We start from the raw sequence: 20,015 nt of genomic DNA on the forward strand, positions 1-20,015 counted from the left end.
TGCTGAATAAGCATTTCAGTAATGAAATGTATTTCTGTTTTCCAGACCTGCAGCAAAAACAGGGAGTGAAAAGAACACGGTAATGTAAAATTAGTTTCCTGATAATTATTCTGTATCAATTTGTAATCACTTAGATAGGAACAGCTTTTACGTAGTGGTCCACCAGATGCACAAATTTCTGCTAGTATGCAACTTCACACTATTTGAGCCAAATCTATGGGCTGTGAATGAGAGGATGAATTGTTCTTGCATCTGTAATGATCTATAATAACGTGTTGTTGTATGCAGAAAATACTGTAACTTTTACAGGTCAGCATACAAATGGATGTTGTGGATAACCTTGATTTAACACAGTCATCTGACACAACTACAGAGGATGTTGAATTGACAACTCCAACCTACAAAGAAGCTATGTTGCTGTTAGAACAGCTTAGCGTGGATCATACAGGTAAGTTTTCAAATCACTGTTTTCTGTTACGAGTTCCTCTTTTAAAACATGATCTCTTGTATACCTAATTTTTCAGTTTTCTATTTTGATCTAATATTTACGATGAGAGACAGCGCCTTCCCACAAGCCAGAGAAGTACGGACTTCTTCAGCACTGAATGTAGAATTCATCTCACCTAATCTTTTATGTCTATCTGTATTGTCAGCAAATGCATCTTACTTATCGCAGGCTATGTCTCTAGTCAGAATTGGAAAAGCAGGTTCTTGTAAGGTACAGATCAGCTCATTCAAATATAGTGGTCAAAAGTTAGCAAAATCAATCTTTTTGGCCCCAATATGTAATGACAACTCACCAAATTAATGGCTTTTCTGAAAAAAAATATAATAAAATGTTGTAATATGCTTGCATAGAAACACGTCGGTTTATATAAACATAATCAGTACTTCTTTTCTTAAACTATGCTAAAGCTTCATTAGGCAAATGTGGGTTAACCTTGGCTATAGGCCAAACTCCCACCCACTTGAACTATCACTCCCACTTATCAACAGGACAGTGGCGGAAAATAGGATGAAAATACTCAATGAGTGAGATAAAGACAGGGACATCCCTTACCAATTACTGTCATGGGCAAAACAGAGTCCACTTGGGGAAAATTAATTTGTTTACTATTTAAAATAGATTTGGGTGGTGAGAAAGACCAAAAAATAAAAAAATAAAAAATATTAAAACAACACCTTCCTCCCACCCCTTTCTCAGGCTTAACTTCACTTCAGTCCCACCACCTGAGCAGTGCAGGTAGGATGGTGGGTTTGCAGTCAGTACAAAGCAGTGCCTCTCCTTCCTTTTCACACCTTTCCCTACTCGAGCGTGGGACCTTCCACAGGCTGCAGTGCTTCAGGATAAACCTGCTCCAGGATAGGTTCTGCATGTGCTGCATTTCTTGTCTGTTCCAGTGTGGGCTCTTCGTTGACTACACGTCCTTTAGGAATTGTGGGGTCCTCCATGGGCTGCAGTGTGGATATGCACTCCAGCGTGGTCCTCTCCAGGGGCTGCAGGGAAATGCATGCTCTCCACAGGTTGTAGGGGAGTCTGTTCAAGCATCTGGAGCACCTCCTCCCCAACCTTCATCAGACCTTGCTGTTTGCTCTTACTCATGTTTTTTTTCTTTTTTTCTCCCTTCTCCTCCTCTGCCTGTGTGGTGTTTTTTGTCCTTTCTAAAATACGTTTTCCTGGAGGTGCCACAAGCTTGGCTGAGAGGCTGAGCTGTGTCCTGCAGTGGGTCTGTTGGAATCATCTGTGTCTGGCATAGGCAGCCCCTGTCCTTTTCAGAGATTTCCCACTACCAAAGCCTCGCCACCTAAACTCAATACAGCTAAGTATTAAATAGGTTATACATTGGAAAGTATTTGTGTGTATGTGCAATTTTGTCTATTTTCTATCTCCAAATAGGTTCTGTTATTCTGTTGAAAATTCAAAACATACTTCTTCAATATGAACAGATAATAGAACGCGAAAAAAGTCGGTATGCAGCTCTCTGTAGAGAAGTCAGGAAATTGGAAAGTGAAAAAGAAGAGTCACAATTAATAGCAGAAGAGACTCAGGATTTGAAATCCATATTGGCTCACCAAGAAGTGGAATGGAAAAGTGATATCCAAAGCCTTAAGTATGTAATCCTTTATTCTGATCATGTGTGTTGTCTTGTCAGTATTCACGTTGTGTAATAGTTTGTGTGTTTGTACAGCTGATGCACAAGATGTTTTCCACCACTAATGGAATGAAATTACAATTCTTTTAGAAGTCTAAAATTATAGCAAAATACTGTATTTGAAAAGATGTGACATTTTTACAGTTTAAGTTGCCTATGCAAGTTCATAACGTGGCATATTTACTTTTTATATCAGCATTTAGTTCCTCAGATAATCTTTGTTAAATCACAGATTTTCTTTGAAACAAGAAGAAGAAAAGAGGCTCAGAGTTGAAATGCTGTATGAGAAAACAAGAGAACAACTAAGAAGGAAAGAGGATCAATACTGTAAAGAGATGGAGGAAAAACAACAACTTGAGTTGCACTCAGGGAATCTACAAACAGAGTTAATAACATTGAGAAAGCTCTTGAAACAGGTATATTAAATACTAAGGTAAACATTCATCTTCTCTTTTCTGTTTGTTTCAATTGACATTGCATTCTAGTATGTTCAGAGAAAGAGATACCTGGTTAATGGAAGAGGCATTAAATAACTATATTGCCACATTTTGAGGACAGTAGAAAACTGTTGGTTCACAGGCAGGTTTACAGGCAAGATTCCTTTTCTCCTTTTTCAGAATCATGCTTTTATTTGTATTTCAGGCAAAGCCTCACTTGGAGTTATTTTTCCTAATTACTACAAAACGTATTTTTTTTTCTTAAATTTTATTTTCCTTCTGAAAAATAAAATTTTTCTTGCAGGGCAAGTATAATTACAGGGATTTAAATTCACGCCCAAATGTTAGCATTTACGTGAGATTCTGTACACTGCCTCTGTTGCCCACAGTCAGGGGACTGAATCCAGGCAAGCCTCTCGCCTGTGTTTTAATTACAGCTTTAGTGCTTTATTTACTGTGATTGAGATGATGACATTCTCACTGTATATGATCAGCATAAATTCTTCAGCTCTTACATATGGTTTTGTGGATCTTTTCACTGGTCTTGACATACTTTTTAAGTATTTCTGTCATGGTTCTACACAGTCTCTGCTTAGGACATTGCAATAGGGTACAGTCAATGGAATTGATGTGCTTTTAGAAATGTTATTTGTTCAGTTTATGTTGCTCTTAACGTTAGTGATAAAACTGATGAATCGGTGTTCTCATATCTTTGACTTTAAGCATATGAATGTCCGTTCCTGTTTTAAGTGAGTATGTATAGTGTGTTAGTAATTTGACTTGGGTTTCTGCTTAAGCTCTGTATGGAATATGTTACCAAGAATAATAGCTTTCTTATATTTTAATTTTTTTTTTGTATAGAGAGTGATTCATTAAGTATAAAACTTTTATAATGCTGATTGTGCAGACTAAACTTGGACATGTGCTATTCATACAATTTTTGATTCATTCAGAAATCTAAACATGCTTGTTTTCAAATACTGAAAATGCATTTGTAAGTCTGTGCTTAGTATGAGAAGGTTGTTTTGGAAGTACAGGCCTGTATTTACTTCAAAATTTTATTTCAGTCTTGTGATTCTGTTATTCCAAGTTGCTTTAATAATAATTATAATACATTTAAATTCAGAGCAGTCTAAATCATTTGCTGTAGTAGGGTTAGCCTGTGGGATGCTTGCCATCGATGTGTTGTTTGTCTAGGACAAGATGAAGCAGCTTACTAAAATTCTGTACACTCTGCCCTAAAGGGCAGTTGCATCTTCCTAAATATGTAGTCAGCTGGCTAACACCTGGATGCTGCTTTTCGGTTCACGTAAGTTGTCAAATTTGTAACATTAGGAATACTTTCTCTTGCATAGAATAAGTAGCCAGGAACATAAACAGGCAAGAAGACAGATCTACGCAACCCACATTATGTCAGAGTGGGTGTTTGTCCCCTGCCACAGAAACTGAAACCAGTAAAAAATAAAAATAAAAAATCAAGTTGCCATTCAAAGGAGATCTTTTGGAAACGATATTAAGTCTAGTTGAGCAAGGTGGACTCTTGTAACTTTGAGGAAGCAAAAGTACATGAAATATAAAGAAGAATGAACTGGGAAGATACTGATAGCTCTGATTTTGCTCAAGATTCAGAAGTTCGATTATATTACTGTAGGTTGAAGAAGAACGTGATGAAACACAGAGACAGCTGTCTCAGGAAAAGAGTGCCAGAGCCCTACAAGAAGGAATTTTGAACAGCCACCTGTGGAGACAGAAGGAACTAGAAGAAGAGACGAGAATAACCATAGGAAAAAATTCAGAGGTAAGCAGTTCTGTTTCTAATTAATTAAATTTCACTGCTCTCATTCTAAAATGATAATAAATCTTAAGTAACTTTTTGTGCTTTTTGGTGGATTAACCTACAGTTGTCAATATAACCCAACTATGTTACTGATGTCTTCAAAAGTTTGGGAAAGCAGCATGAGTCCCATGAATTTACCTGAATTGTATGTAGAAATAGAAAGCCAATATAAAATAAGACACTGTTTACCCAGTTTCTTAAGCTGTCTGCTATTTTTCATTTTATAGATGTTATCGTTTTTAAGGTTTCTAGCAGTCAGACACACAGCTATCTCGAGGCTGACCAGGAAAGAAGTTTTTCAGCACTGTTTGCAATCCCATTGCTTGGCTTTTGGATTAGTTATACCATCATCAAATCTGTTTACTTTAAAGTATGCCTTCTTCCACCTTCACATTCTAAAATTTTATGAAAGAATATAAAGAATGAATGAAATTTCTCTAGGAGATCGAATAATTGGAGGAGAAAAAGCAAACCTAGACTCTATTGGGGGATGGGGCGGGGGGGGAGGGGAAATAACCACAAACCTGCCAAGGGTTTACTGAAGAACACCCAGTGCTTCAAGTAATTATTTGTTCTTTGTTGTACTGTCCAAAAAACATGGGATTGTTACATTAATGTGGAAATAATTTACATATATTATGAGCAGAAAACACGTAAGAGTACTACATTTAAGGGATGATTGATGGAGTTGTATAGTTTGCTTTCAGTAATAAAAAAAAAGCTAGGCCTTAAGGAGGCATTTGAGGGCTGATGCAAGAGGAGAGGTAGCATTTATAGTTGCTGCAATTCAGCTTCATGTTAGAAAAGGAAAATAACCTTTTCATATCTCTGTTTATACTAGATTTATAACACAAAGGTATGTGGTTACAAGAAAACATTGACACCTGAAAAAATTGTATTTAAAATATCGCAAATATAAATTATTATTTAGTTGCTGCTTCAGGGCTGGGGGGTGGAAGGCATATGTTTGGGATGTTCATACGGCTTTTAAGGGTTTGTTAAAATTCCAGTGCGTGTACTTGTTGTACACATGCATTGTACAGTAGCTTATGTATCACCTGAAATTTCTCTCTCATCTTAGCAGTCATGCTTCAATATTACAAATGTTAAAACATAGTTTGCAAGTGTATTTTGCAGATTTATTTCCTGACTGGCTATTTATTCATTTTCCCTGTCACTCAGGAATCTGACACTAATGAAAGAGAAAAGGATCTGTTGTACAAAAATCAGTTACTGCAAGATGAGATTGCTATGCTAAGACTAGAACTTGACCAAGTAAAACTTAGGCACCAGGAGGATGAAGGAAAATATTTAGAGGAAAATGAAACTTTGAAAGAAAAAAATGAAGATCTTAAAAAGGAACTTAAACTGAATGAGGAAGCCTTAACACAAACAGTGTTTCAATACAATGGACAGCTGAATTTACTAAAGACAGAATCTGCAGTGCTAACTTCCAAACTTGAGCAGACTAAAGAAAGCAAAGACAGACTGGAGACAGAGATTGAATCGTTCCGTTCTCGCCTGAACGTTGCTGTTCAAGATCTTGAACGTCATCAGACATCAAAAAGTGATGTCGAACGAACATTTCAGAGAGAACGTGATGAATGGCTTCGGTTGCAAGACAAGCTCCATCATGACCTCTCTGATGTGCGAGAAGCCAACAAGAGCTTGTCTCAGCAGCTGAGTAAAGCTGAAAGCAAAGCTAATACTCTAGAAAATGAGCTTCACCAGTTGAAACAAACACTTAGAGAAAAAACACTACTTTTAGAAATGACACAAAAGGAATTAAGTCAAGCCCAATGTCAGGCAAAGGAAAGTGATCATGCTCGGCAACTTGAGAAAGATCAAGTAAGCAAGTTTATGATAAAGCAGGAATCCATGCAGGAGCGATTGGCCCAGCTCCAAAGTGAAAATCTTTTACTCCGTCAACAGTTGGAAGATATGCAGAACAAGGGGATCATCAAAGAAAAAGTTGTGAATGATGTCCAGGACAGGTTTAATGATATTTTCAGCAAACTCAGAGCTGATACTGAAAAGCAAGTTTACCTGATGGAAGAGAGAAACAAGGAATTAAAAACCAAGTGTACAGATTTAAGAGAACAAGTCTTCAAATACGAGGCTGACAAAGTAGAAAGAGAGGTAAAGTATACATTCAGAGCAATTTAAAATTTATAATTTCTTGAAATTTTTAGAAATATAAAACAAATCATGTATAAGTTATATGCATAGGACCAAATCATGCCGATTTTTTTTCTGGTTTGTTGTGTTTCTCCTGGAACTGTGAAAGATTTTGGCAAATTGGATGCCAATGCCAAGATCTGATCAGAGAACAGAAAAAGGTATCCAAATGTAGGGTTTGATGAAGAAGGTAGTTCTTCCTTAGAACTTTTTTCATCCCTTTTCCTTAGTCCTTTCTATGCCCTGTAGAGTGGTGGTTTGATATACCACTGCACTGATGACACACACAGAAATACATAAAGAAGAACCATCCAATATGCAAGGGTTGAGAAATGAAGATGTAGGTAAGTGAAGTGATTGGGGCGGGGGGGGGGGGGGGGGGGAGGAGTGTTTATAGTATGTTACTACAGAAAAAAAAAATGCTTCTCTGTAAGATGCTATAAAATTGAAGACCGTTAGTATTGTCCAGGTGTTAATTTTTGTATGTGTTTTGGGAGTTCTAAAGTACCTGTCAGTTCCTCAAGAATTTGATTTTGAACACTGACCTAAGTTTAGTCTTCTGTATTTTTTTTTTTGTTGTATAGCCATATTTAAATATTTTCTTTCTTTGTGGCTCTGTGAAAGGCTACTTAGCCACACAGAAGAAAGGCCAATTAGGAAATCAGTTAAACTTTCTGCAAATTGATACAATGCATGAATATGAAACGTGCTGCTTTGCAGAGTGCTAGCATAACTTTGTATTACTCAAATATGCATGAAACAAGTGTTGCTCCCAATTGTAAATGACTTTTGTCAATAAAAAGGATGGAACTGAAAATTACGATGGAGGTAGAAGCAAGGAATAGCTAGACAGCTGAAAAAGCTATAGGTGATGAGAGAATGTGTAGTTATGTACGTTATATAATAGGTAGCGTACTCTCAATTCCAAGTAGAATAATGATTAAAAAGTTGCCTTAACCATTTTGTTTAATCTTCTTTTCCTGTCTAGAAAATAGGAAATAATCATGTTCTGTATTTAGACTCTCTGGTGTGAGGTTCATGTCCTTTAATGATTTGAATGGTGATCCAAAATTACTTTTCCTTCTTCATAACAAACTCAGAATCTTTGAGTGAGTTAAGTACTTGAATGTGTCTGATAACCACCTTAATTTTTGTTTACTTTGAAAGGTGGGACATGGGGAGAGTAGTCCAGCAGTGTGTTGTCAGTCAATTTAACCTGTAAATTGCTTTATATTTTTCCTACTACCTTTTGAAGTTAATAGATATACAATGTTAATCCAAAATGAATTCAATAAGACTGTAAGAGGATGTGATTTAACATGTACTTAAAGCTTCAAAAGAGCTTAATTATATTTGCCTAGTGGAGGAATAGCACAAGGAGAGATCTAAGACAAAGTCCCACCATTGATTATCAGAGCAATATCTTTAGCTCTTACATCAAAACAGATTATTTGTGTTTTCTTAGAAAAAGAATACATGATTACAGTGTGTGCTTATGTGTTGTTCCAAGAAGAATATGACTTAAGCCCTTTTTTTATTTAGAAACAGAAACTCTCTTAAAGAGCTGCTCATAGTTTGTATGTGTGCAGTTGAGATGTGCAGATGCCTGTTGGTGGCACGCAAAATTTCACACCTTTGAATTTATCGTGAACACTGAATTATATGATCTAGTAAGTTTTAAGTAAAGAAGCAAAGGCATATTTCGTATTCTATTCTTCATGTTCATGTTACTGATTTTTTTTAGGGTATGGTCAGACAGCTGCAGCAGGAACTTGCTAATGCTCTTAAAAAGCAGTCTATGTCAGAAGCTGCACTTGAAGTTACTACGCACTACCGCAGTGACCTGGAGGAAGACAAACTGCGCTTGCAAAAGGAGTTGGACAGGGTTAAAACCAAGGTATAGAAATGAAATACCCCTCTGGCCGGTGTGGGTCAGCTGTCCCAGCTGTGTCCCCTCCCAGCTTCTTGTGCACCCCTAGCCTCCTCGCTGACAGGGCAGCATGAGGAGCTGAAAAGTCCTTGGCTCTACGTACAGACTGCTCTATGACATCTAAAACATTGGTGTGTTTTCACCAGTTTTCATCAAAAATCTAAAACACAGCATTGTGTGAGCCTCTGAAGAAAATTAATCTGTACCAGCCAAAACCATGGTAGTTGTCTATGCTTTTCTTTTCCTGAAATATAAGTCATGAGAATCTAATTATTTTGGAGCTGTGAAGTCACTTTAGGAGAAGGATGAACTGAAAATTTTCAGTTCACTGAAATTAATTAATTAATAATTTTCAGACCGCTAGCAAGCAAGCAGATTCCATGTCGTGAGTCACTGAAAGGGTAGGAGTGGTGGTGTCAGTGCTTAGATAAGTGCTATGGAAATTCAATATAGGGATGGGAGAGGCTGGTATAACATGAAGTAACACAATTTCTATTCATTTGCTAGGAGAAGTGAAGGTTCAAATGTATTTCAGGTGATAACAATACTTTGTGTAGAGTGTATATGCAGATACATGCAGTGCTCAAATTCTTTAGCACCCGTTGACTTCTCTAGAGAGAAACTAACCTGTAGTATGGATTTCTACTGTGAGTTTTTTCAGTTGCAGGAATCAGAACAACAACGTATTCAGTCTGAGCATTGTGTTCATGACTTAAAGACTGTCTTAGATAATAAGGAAAGAGAATTAATAGCTTCTTCCCAGAAACTGCAAGACCTTCTGTTATCATCTTCTGGAACTAATACTACTATAAAACAACTGGAAGAGCATGTGCAAAGGTAAGAAAATAACATAGTGAAGCAAGATTTTGCTTTCTGTGATTATGTGAAAACACCAGGATTGTTTTGTTGCATCACAAGATATTACTATAGGGTTTTAAAAGAAGCTTTCACATTAGATTATGTTCTTTCAGAATTGGTGCTCATGTGAATTTCCATCATAAGACCTGTATTTCTCTTTCAGGCTTGAAATTGAAAATGCCAGATTGGAAGCCACAGCCAAACAACAAACCAACAGGATTGAAGCCCTTCAGAAAGACCTGCAAACTTCTGCCTCAGTAAGCTAGTCATAAACTTCCCTTTTTTTTTTTTTTTTTTTTGTGAGCTTCTGAGAATAGTTATGTATTTTCTGTGAGAAAGCTGTAACATGGGATTTTCCTGGACAGTGTAGGGGAGCTCAGTTCCTGAGTTCTGCTGACTATAGGCAGCTCTGAAAATCCTGCTGGTCGCTTCCCCAGCTTCCCAGTTTTGAGAGTTTTCCTGTAATATTATAGCAAGCCCTACTTAACGCTGTCTAAGGTAAGGTTTTGACACTCAAGTGCCGGTTTAAATATTTTCTGTTTTATACCATGACATCAGATGCTGCTTCAGACACGTATCAGTATGTGCATCTTGAAAGATTTTCAGTAAGTTACCCCAGGGAAATTCCACAACTGATATTGGTGCCAAGAGCTTTATGCCAGAAGCCTGACTGGAGGAACAGCTGAGGGAACTGGGGTTGTTTAGTCTGGAGAAGAGGAGGCTCAGGGGAGACCTTATTGCTCTCTACAACTGCCTGAAAGAAAGTTGTGGGGAGCTGGGGATCGGCCTCTTCTCATAGGTAACTAGTGATAGGACCAGAGGGAATGGCCTCAAGTTGCACCAGGGGAGGATAACGTTATAAATGAGGAGACATTTCTTCTCAGAAAGAGCAGTCAGGCATTGGAACAGGTTGCCCAGGGAGGTGGTGGCGTCACCGTCCCTGGGGGTGTTCAAGGAAAGGTTGGACCTGGTGCTTAGGGACATGGTGTAGGGGGATGGTTGGACCAGATGATCTTGGAGGCTTTTTCCAACCTTAATGATTCTCTGATCAGACCAGGACAAGGATTATATTCCCCAGAGATTTTGCTGTGCAGAATTGCTTTGCCCTTGGTGGCTTGGTGTGTGTTTGTTTTCATGAAACAGTAAAGAGGAATTTCCATGGTATCATTTGCAGAACTTGTTGCAAGGCTTGGAATTTCTCAGTGCCACAACTCAGTGGTTAATATTAGCATAAATAAGGTGGTTTCATCTGTGACTTACATGAAGTAAATAATTTTTATATTCTAACCAGTGAACTAGGGTCATTGTTACACCTGTAGTTAATTAATGTTGAAGAGGCTTTGAAAATAACTATACCTGAGAGTTGAACTTTGCATGCTGTGCTGACGCTGGCAAAAGAGGAGAGAAGGCAGTCACAGTGCTTACACTTCCCCCTTAGTTAAGATAGCATGGCTTTCATATGTACTGTGAATGGGAAAACATCCTTTTTGTATTCATCAAAGATTCTTTGTATTCTACATGGTTCTCTTCCTGGAGCAAATGGCAGAGGTGATGATTGCTATGAATTTTACGATAGCATCAGACTAAGGTAGTTCTGATCGTTGGTGGTGGGGATAAATATTAAAGGTATAAAGAGATGGAAAGATGTGTGTAATATTTATTTCTGGTACTGAAGTGTGAACTTCAGTCTAGAAAGTCAGTGTTGTCTTTTTTTTTTTTTTTTTTAATGCTTCCTTAGGTTCATAATCGCCTAGAGGACTTGATAACTGGCTTGCGGACAACACAGACAACTGCAGAAGAGCACCAACATCAGCAGGTACCTTAATGGCTTCTGCAAATAACTGGTTTAGTCTTTGTTTTGTTGTTTTGCTTTTTGTTTTTGTTTTTGTATGCAGGTAATTAATGGAAAGATTGGGTACGTTGTAAAGTACAGATGAGCTGACAAATACCCTTCTGGTTTCAGGGCAAGGCACCTTCAAGGGTAAAGGCTGTAAATTTCTGCATTCCTCTGCTGCTGCTGCATTTTGTATCTGTGTGGTGGTATGTGGATACTTGTGTTCATTGGCATGATTCCTTTGATGGATATGATGGATGATGTGGGCAGGAGGGAGACGTATGGTTGAAGGCTGAGAAGGGAGACTGGACTTGGGAGATCTGTGTTATCTTCAGCACTTTGTCACAGCTTCCACATGAGCTCGTTAGCTTTTTTTCCCACTTGTGAATAGGTACTGGTGCTTTCCTGCCACACAGGGGGCTGAGGTGAGGAAGGAGTGGAGTAATTAGGTGAGGTGATACTGCGCAGTGGCAGGCAGCTGGACGGGAGCTGCTGTATGTGCATGGTCTAGCATCTTGTGAAACCCTGGAGTATTCTTAAAGGACTTTGTTGTTTGGAAATGAACCTATTGCAGGGCTCTGCTGGAAGTGAAAAGCTGTTGATTTTCTGCCCCAGTGAAGTCTGAGCTCTTTTCCAGCCTCCTTTTCTTTCTTCCTCTTTTGGTGTCATACCAATTAGAAGCAATCATCGGGTTTCGGGCATACATACACTTATTAATGTTTTTTAAGGTTTCTTTATCTTACCTCTACATTGTTGTGTATTAAGACCCAGGATTTGACCTACTCTGTAAGGACACCTGAGAAAGCTTTACAAAATTGTAAATTTACACCTAAGCCTTTGTGCTAAGGTTTTTATGTCTTTCTGTAGATCAGTGGACGTTTTGTTTTTAAATGTGCTACTCAACGCATCTAGTTAACTTCTATTCTGTACATGTGAACTGAAAAAACAAGCTCATTTCCACATAAATATATCTGTGACTCAAATCTTTGTTGCTTTGTGTAAAAGGAGAATATTGCTGATTTGAAAACATTTTCTTGCTCTGAGAAGATTTGCAGTTATTACACAAGCAGTGAGTGTAGGGTATTTTCTGTGGTGGGCACTAGACAAATTATGAATTTAATCAATTATGCACCGTTATGAAATCAGGGGGAACTTGTGAATAAAGTTGTAGGGAAATTTTGTGTGTCTTCTTACTCCTAGAGTTGTAACCTCATTTTGTCACATACAGAGCATTGACTCTTTCCACTAGCTTTAAGTGCTGTTCTTGGTTGTGTTCCTGAGCTGTTTTACACTTTGTATTAATGTTCACTGTAGATTTTTAGTGGTGAGAGGAGAGCTTAACCCTGCTTCCAGTTAAGTTACTACTTCATATAGCAGTATTGGCTTTCTAGTTATGTTGTTTTTTTCCTTTGCCATTGTTACTTCCACAGATGCAAAAGCAGAATGTGCTGCCTATGACATCAAAAGACTCACGCAGTATGTGGGAAGAGGAATTGAAGTCAAGAACCCACCTTGAAGATCGTCTTGCTCAGCTTGGCAGGGAAAAGGCTGAGCTCCTAGAACAGGTGAGCCCTAACACCTAGTCAATACCCAGAATTATGTTCACATTTTTGCTGACTTTTTACATACTCAGCCTTTTCTCTTCTTGCTATTCAGACCACAAGTAACTGTTGATTTGGGGGTTATGCAGGAATTGAATAAAAGCCCATGGGATATTTCTCTGTAAATGCTGGAGTGGTTCTGTTGGGAAAACAGTGTGGCTTGAGCACATTGAGCAAGACTGAAGTTCCCCAGTTCTTCATTTAAATTCCTTCTGGTCATCATATAGTCCCTTGATTTTGGGACAGGGTTAAAACACTTGATGTTTCCAGTACAGTGTATGGAGCAGCTGCTACGGGTTTTCAGAATAGCAGGAGCTTAAAATTCTTGCAGAAAAATAAGGAGCAAGTACAAAGTGCAGGAAAAACTGCCAGATCCCTTCTGTTTTGCCTGAGAAGACACCAAAAGAAAGAACAATGCCTGAATTAGTAAACACTGACAAAGATCATGCAGAGGGAATGGCAGAGGAGAATGAAACATTGACCAGTTCCAGAAGAGCCACCTTCTCCTCCTTGTTGAAGGTTCCATGAGAAGGTCTTTGCCGCCACCTCACCGTGAAGCCGTAGGAGAGGAGGCCTTTGCTTCATTGGAGGCATCTCTTTCTGTCTCTCAGTATTGGACTCTCTGTGTGAAACCTGAAGTGATTTCCTGCAGAAATGTTTGCAGGGACCCTAGTGTTCTGTTGAACTCTGTAAGGGGTGTACTGCAGCTTCTTTGTGGAGAACTCCATTTGCGCATACCACATGTAGATGCTGTCCCTGTGCTGGTTGTGCCATGTGTCTTTTCTGTTTTGAAAGTGCGAGAGTGAGAGAAAGAAAGTGAAGAAGCTGGTAGAGTTGAAACGCCCAGTTGAGGTGCGTCTGGACCAGGAAATGAAAAGAAACATTGAACTGCAAAAAGAATGTCACAGGTATGGCTTGTTTAGTACTTTAAAGAGAGATCCCATAGAGCAGAAATTAAGCTTTATGGAACTTGAGTGTAAAAATAGGTGAGGGTAACTGTCTGTGAGCAAATTCAAGCCTCACACCAGGTCTTGCAAGGCTCTTCTGTACACATGCCTATGTTTTTTCAGAGCTGCCAAAAGAACTGCAAATGCAGGTTACCCTGCAGTTCTCCTGGGAGGGAAGGGTTGGGGTGAAAGATGGACCCTCCAAGTGATCTGTGGCACTGGAATGCTGGTTTTTCTCAGTAACTCCTGGTCTGTCGAGCGTGTTAAAGCCATCTCTATGCTGCTTACGTCTGAGAATGTGGAACAGACTGGTAGTTCCTTCACCTCATTATTTTATTGACTAATTTGCCACCCAGGTGCAAGAGGCTTCTGAACAGAGCTATGAAGAAAATCAGGATGTATGAGGCCAGAGAAAGAGAGTGCCAGTTTAATTTCCAGGGAGAAATGAAGAACAGGTATTCTGAAATGGTCAATGAAGTTGGCAGATTGAGAACAAAGGTGAGTTCTGGTTTGTTTGTTTATATATGGCGTTATTTTCTGGAAATCTGTAAGATTATTTTCATATACTTGCTTCTCTAAATGGTGTTGTTGGCTCCCAGGGCAGGATGCAGTGAAGGGATGAAGAAGTTTTCTAACTCACCAGCAGCTGTCTCAGCCTGTCTTTCCCTAGCCATAGGCACCCTGAAGAAGAGGTCCAAGAAGTGCTTTTGAGCTGCCGTGGGTGTCTTGTTCAGTTGCATGGAACCCTTTATCTACATTTCCCCTGGTTACTGAGAGTTGCTGCTAAGGCACACATGTGCTTTAGAAGGTATTGTAGAAGGAGTCAAGTGCCCTTGTGGTGGCTCATTCTTAGTCCAAAGGCTCGTAGCATTCTCGTGGCTTCACTGCCATTAGGAGAGTTCTCTTAAATGACAGGGAATGGCATTGTGTTTAGGCAGTGTAAAATGAAGATTAAGTTTCCGGGTTTTTTGTTGTTCTTGTTTTCTTTTTTATTTTTTGTTTGTTTGTTTGCTTTTGTGAGGGTTTTTGTTTTGTTTTCTGTCTGTTTATAAAAGGCAGGAACCTCCCGAGTGTATTTTTAGAAGGTATAGAAAAGGTATATTTCTGGGGGAGAAGAGTAAGACAGCATCGCAGCTGGCCTTTGGGACTTAATGGAACATCTGCTATATCCTCCGTATCCTTGCAACCAAACATCAGCTTTGACCTAGAGAGAAAATGCCTTCCTCCAGCAGTTCTGTCAAAGTGGCCTCCTGAGGCACTGTTTCCAAAGCTTTCAGAGTAACGGCAGGAAGAGTATTTGTTGCTCGTGCCTACTCCGTTCTGCACTGCAGCGCTTCCCCCCACACACAATAGGCATTCTTTCTGGTGTCTGGGTAGAGGTGTGTTTGATGTCCCATGAGCAGAGGAGCATTTCGGGCAAGAGCGTCCCTAGCGCCTTTCAGCCCAGTCCCACAGGGGAAATGCTGCTGGTTTGGTACCTGTTTGTGGTGTGTGACCTGCTTCAGAAGAACTAAGGAAGGATGGGAACTTGGGAATCCTGTCGGTAATGATGTTAAAGCTGTTCTTCTTTTTAAATACAAGCCTAGCTTTACTTTGATCTTAATACTGTTTCAGAAGATAACAAATATAGTCTTGGTGGCCTTCCTGTTTATGAATTTTCACTGAATTTAATATTTTTTGACCCCTCTACATTTATTTTATTGCTGTCTACAGGTTAGTGAACTTTCCCAGCAGCTGGAGTTGGAGTCTAAAAAATGCATGCAGCTGGAAGCACAAAATCAGGATTTGCGAGAAGAGCTGTCTGCTCTGCGTGGGAATCATGAAATACTGGAGAAGAGCAAATGCCAGCTGAAGGAAGAAGTGGCAAACCTCAGACATCGTTTGGAAACTAATAGGGTGGATCACAGCCAAATAGAGCAATATAAAAGAGAGATGGAAGAACGAGCTGGACAAGAAATCAGACAAAAGCTACAAGAAGTCAATTTGTTTTTGCAGGTATATTAATTAGTCATTTTAGCCTTTAGTCTTTATTGCATTATAGTTTTTCTGTCATTTTTTAGTATTTTATTTATGGTGGCTCATTCTGTGCGTTAGTGCTGTGCGTCTGTCTTTCCAGAAGGGAGTGGGAGAAGGGAAAATGGTTGGGCTAAAGTGTGCGTGTGTGATGTGCCTGCAGGTTCCCAAGCTCGTAGTCTGCCCATGGCAGACTTAGTTTTGCAGTTCTTAGGGGATATAGCTGTCAAGTGATCTTGTTCTTGCTGTTCATTCTTGAATGAGCATTGTAACTTAGATGGTTTGGCCAGCCTTGCTTTATCATTCTGTGGGGTAAAGTGCTCAGGAAAGAAGTCACTCAAGTTACACAGGCTTTTGTGAAGGAGGCAGGAGGGTGGGAGTAGGACCCTCACAGTTTCTTTATAGAATCTTTTTCTGTGTGATCTGTCGTGCAGAGATAATGTTCTTTTGGTACTACCTTTGAATAATAGTGCTAAGAGCAGATATCTTTCTGAATTAATTATTTAATGTGGTAGTTCCAGAGATCTGTCTTGATTGCTGATGGTAGTGAGGAGGCACAGTTGCCTCAACTTTGTAAGTTTGGGACCTTGAAATCGAGTATGTGCACCCGTCTGTTGGGGGGGGGCAGTTCTCTTTTTCTTTATGGTGGTTGAAATTGCATTATCTGCTTCAGACACAGGCAGCCTCCCAAGACAGGTTAGAACAAATCAGAGCCAGCCATCATGCTTCACTGAGAAACCAACTAAAGCACAGAATTAAAGATCTTGAATGCGAGTTGGACAGGATAAAAAATACGCAACAAGACAGTATTTTTCAAAAAGAATCCACACAAGCAGAAGTGGAAAAATACAAAGAACTGTATCTGGAAGAAGTGAAAATTAGAAGATGTCTAGCAAATAAGCTGGAAAGGTAAGTCCATGCTTTTTTGGAGTGGTAGCAAGACGTGCAGTGGTAGCAAGCTGTATAAAAAACATTGTACAATTTCCTCCTGAAATCCCTCTTCTGCTCTGGTCAGCATTATGTCAGTAAATGTGCATAAGATGGCATATTACAAATTCTAATTTTTTAATTTTATAAAAAGAGTCCTCTACGATCCTTCCCCTTTTTAAGAACTGCCTTCATTTCGCTTCAGTGTTCCAGCAGTGCTGCCACGGGTCATGGTATTACTAGAGTATTTTTGAAGTTAACAGCATTTTAACAGGCATCCTTTTGGCCCCTTCTAATAATGTCCTCTTCTTCTTCTATGTAAGGCAGAAAAGAGTAATTGCATGTCCTGTCCCACTGTCTGCAAACTAGGAATGCTTAAAGATAGACTTTCCAGGGGGCGGACTCTTGATTCTGTGACACAAAACGATCTTTTTGGCTGCCATTTTGGCAGCATGTTTGAGTTTTCCTTGGGTGGCGGAGAGAATCCTGGAGTTCTTATGCAGGTGATGCACCTTTCAGAAGAAGCTGTGTAAATATATGGCTTGCTTGCAAGTCCTAATGCTTCAAATGCATTCAGTGCTAAAGTGTTGGTAACTTGCTGCTTTCTACGGGTAGTGTAACTTCCTGGAAGTAGGTTCTCCAAAATCTTCAGATGAGACTACACTCTCATTTTGAACTCTCTTAATCTCTTCTATTTTCAGAAGTTAAATTAAAATCAAAAGACCTGGAAAGTGGCTTTGCAAAAATATTACAAAGATAATTCTTTGCATGGTTTTAAATGTTTCAGAGCTAATGAGAGACTAGCAGAAGCCAACGCTAAGCTCCTTCAAGAGCGCCATAGAAGCAAATCTTTAATTGCAAGCAGCATTGTCGGTGGAGGTCTGGCTGCAAGTCCAGTTCTATATTCAACTGAACTGGGACATCTTGGCAACAATTTGGCACTGAACAGAAGTCTTAGTCTAGGAGGAAGCTTCCTAGGCACAACCGGGAATGCATTATCGTCGAGAAACAGGGTTGAAGCCTATGTTGCTAAGGTAAGCATTGTGAAATGCTCTTCTAGCTACTGTTGAAGAATATCTGTAAGCAAAGTTATGATTCTTAGTATACAGTTAGAATCTATCTATAGTTTGAAACCATAGTCTAATATGCTAAACCAACAGCTGATCATCAAAACATTACACATCTGTGTGGCAGGGATGAAGGCTTTCAGTCATCGGGATTGTACAAAATTCCAAGAGTGCTCAGAGACCAAAAATACTGGCATCTAAATAATGAGCTATTAACTAATATGTATCTATTTATTAACAAGAGAAAATGTGATAAAGAATGCTGTGGCATCAGAAGTTCCCAGCTAAGCTATTTGTTAAATTTTAATGTACAGTGTGTAGATAAGTGTATGACATCTTTAAAATGGATAACTTTGAATGCAAAATCCCATCAGACATCTTTACTCAAGACACTTTTTCTTTCCTTGCTGATCTTCATTTTAATACTTCCTTTGCTGGAACATGTTTTAGTACATTAATACCAACAAAGGATGCTTCAAAACTAGGATGATAGCAGCATGATTGCTTAACTTCTTACTATATAGTGTATTGTGGGATGCATGCTGTGCCTAGGAGGCATTTCTTTTTGTGGTTCCTGCTGAGTATTATTACCTGAAATAACACCTAAATAAAATAAACTATTCTTCAGGAAGTCTTCACAGCTTTCTAATTTTACAGCAATGCTGCAACCTCTACAATAGCTCTGGTAAAAGTAGCATAAAATAGTACAGCCCTAACAGAATGGTGAGCATTATATCAGGAAACCAAATTTGGAGTTTAAAGGCATGAAAGATTTCAGTTTTCATAAACTACTATTTAACATTAGAAGGCTAATATCACTGATGTTGCATTTAACCTTACATTTTGAAGACAGTCATGTCGCAAGCTCAGCCAAAAATGAACATCTTACTCTTAACAAGCATAAAGAAACACATGTTCCATTACAGTATAGCCCCTTTCCCCATACCAAGCGTATATGTTACAGAAATCAATGGCCTTGAAATGGACATGCAAAAGCATCTTGAAAAATCCAGAAAAGTTCATACTGACACATGCTAATCAACCAAAAAGATCAAATCACATGTAAATGTCTGTTTTATTATTATATTTTTATTGTTATTATAATATTTCATTATTATTAGAGCTCCAGTAGTGAGGAGTAAACTACAAGTACTTGAAAAATTCCATGTAAGTCACTACAAACAGTAACTGTAGGAACTAGCAAGCAATTCCTTATGTTCTGGAATAATGTTGGCTGAAGTTGGTTTCATAGTAGGACTTGTGCCATTTGAAAAAAGTGTGTATTTCCATTACAGGAGTAAAGAGATCTTTGGGTTCTGTTTTTTACTTTATGATTTGGTCTGCTGACTGCCAAACTGCTCACACATTGGCCTACCACTGTCCTGAATTTGACTGAATCAAGCAGATGAAACACACATGCAAGGTTCTTTTAGTGGTCTGCGTACCATAATTTGGGAACTGCTGCTTTAGTCCTTAGATAAAGGCAAGGAATTTCTGCTGCAAGGAGTTTTGGAGGCAAGAGTCCTGTTAATAGGTTCCACAAACATCAAGCTTAAACCCTAACAGCTGTGCCAAAGGCATGGTGAAAATGAATGTGAGTGTCTTGACACAGAAAATAATAGTGAAGGCTGCTAAATGCAACCAGTGTGAGTTAACGGAATTATGAAACCAGCTTTTCTCCTGGTAACGTGAGAGCAGGAATGCCCTCCTTCTACTGTCTCTCAATTGCTGTTCCTTTCTGATTTTGTTTCCTGTCTGCAGTCCTGTATTGTAGCAGTCTTTGTATCATTAGCCAATTTAGTTGTTTTATTTACATGTAGGTCATGTTCTTAGTTCTTACTGAAGACTTTTGAACTTAAGGCCGTTGTTCTTTCTTCTTCAACTCCTTAATCAAAAATCTGTTCTTTCTCTTCTCTGCAGCCAGATACATGACAAGGTTTGTAGCCAGTATTGTTTCATTTGGAGTGGTATTATATACTAGAAATGTTTTTGTCTATATACGCTGTTAGGTTTTGATTAAAACTTACAGATGCATTCACATTTTCCTATTACTGCAAATATTTTAAACTTGTTAGTTTGTCCAAGAGACATGATCACTGCTGCAGAGTGCTTTTGTGCTTTAATGTATGTTACAGCTTTTGTGGTAGTTAACTGTCTATAAGATATCCTCCTTGCCAGTTCTGATATTCAGAAAGCTCTTGGTAGTAACAGCAATTCATATATTAAGTGCCAG

General features: G+C 38.8%; 1 protein-coding gene across 1 annotated transcript in view; it reads left to right on the forward strand.

Moving 5' to 3' along the window:
• The window catches only part of LOC118246889 (ankyrin repeat domain-containing protein 26-like), a 52,166-nt gene that overhangs the window by 26,704 nt on the left and 5,447 nt on the right, over positions 1-20,015 (forward strand). The window contains 16 exon segments of the mRNA XM_050709043.1: positions 46-79; positions 310-448; positions 1,898-2,111; positions 2,386-2,569; positions 4,242-4,388; positions 5,610-6,566; positions 8,350-8,502; positions 9,197-9,372; positions 9,557-9,650; positions 11,132-11,209; positions 12,658-12,792; positions 13,624-13,736; positions 14,132-14,273; positions 15,489-15,770; positions 16,462-16,697; positions 17,503-17,749. Coding sequence (XP_050565000.1) covers positions 46-79; positions 310-448; positions 1,898-2,111; positions 2,386-2,569; positions 4,242-4,388; positions 5,610-6,566; positions 8,350-8,502; positions 9,197-9,372; positions 9,557-9,650; positions 11,132-11,209; positions 12,658-12,792; positions 13,624-13,736; positions 14,132-14,273; positions 15,489-15,770; positions 16,462-16,697; positions 17,503-17,749 — 3,331 coding nt within the window.

The sequence above is a fragment of the Cygnus atratus genome, chromosome 1 (assembly GCF_013377495.2).
Source record: "Cygnus atratus isolate AKBS03 ecotype Queensland, Australia chromosome 1, CAtr_DNAZoo_HiC_assembly, whole genome shotgun sequence".
NCBI lineage: Eukaryota > Metazoa > Chordata > Aves > Anseriformes > Anatidae > Cygnus > Cygnus atratus.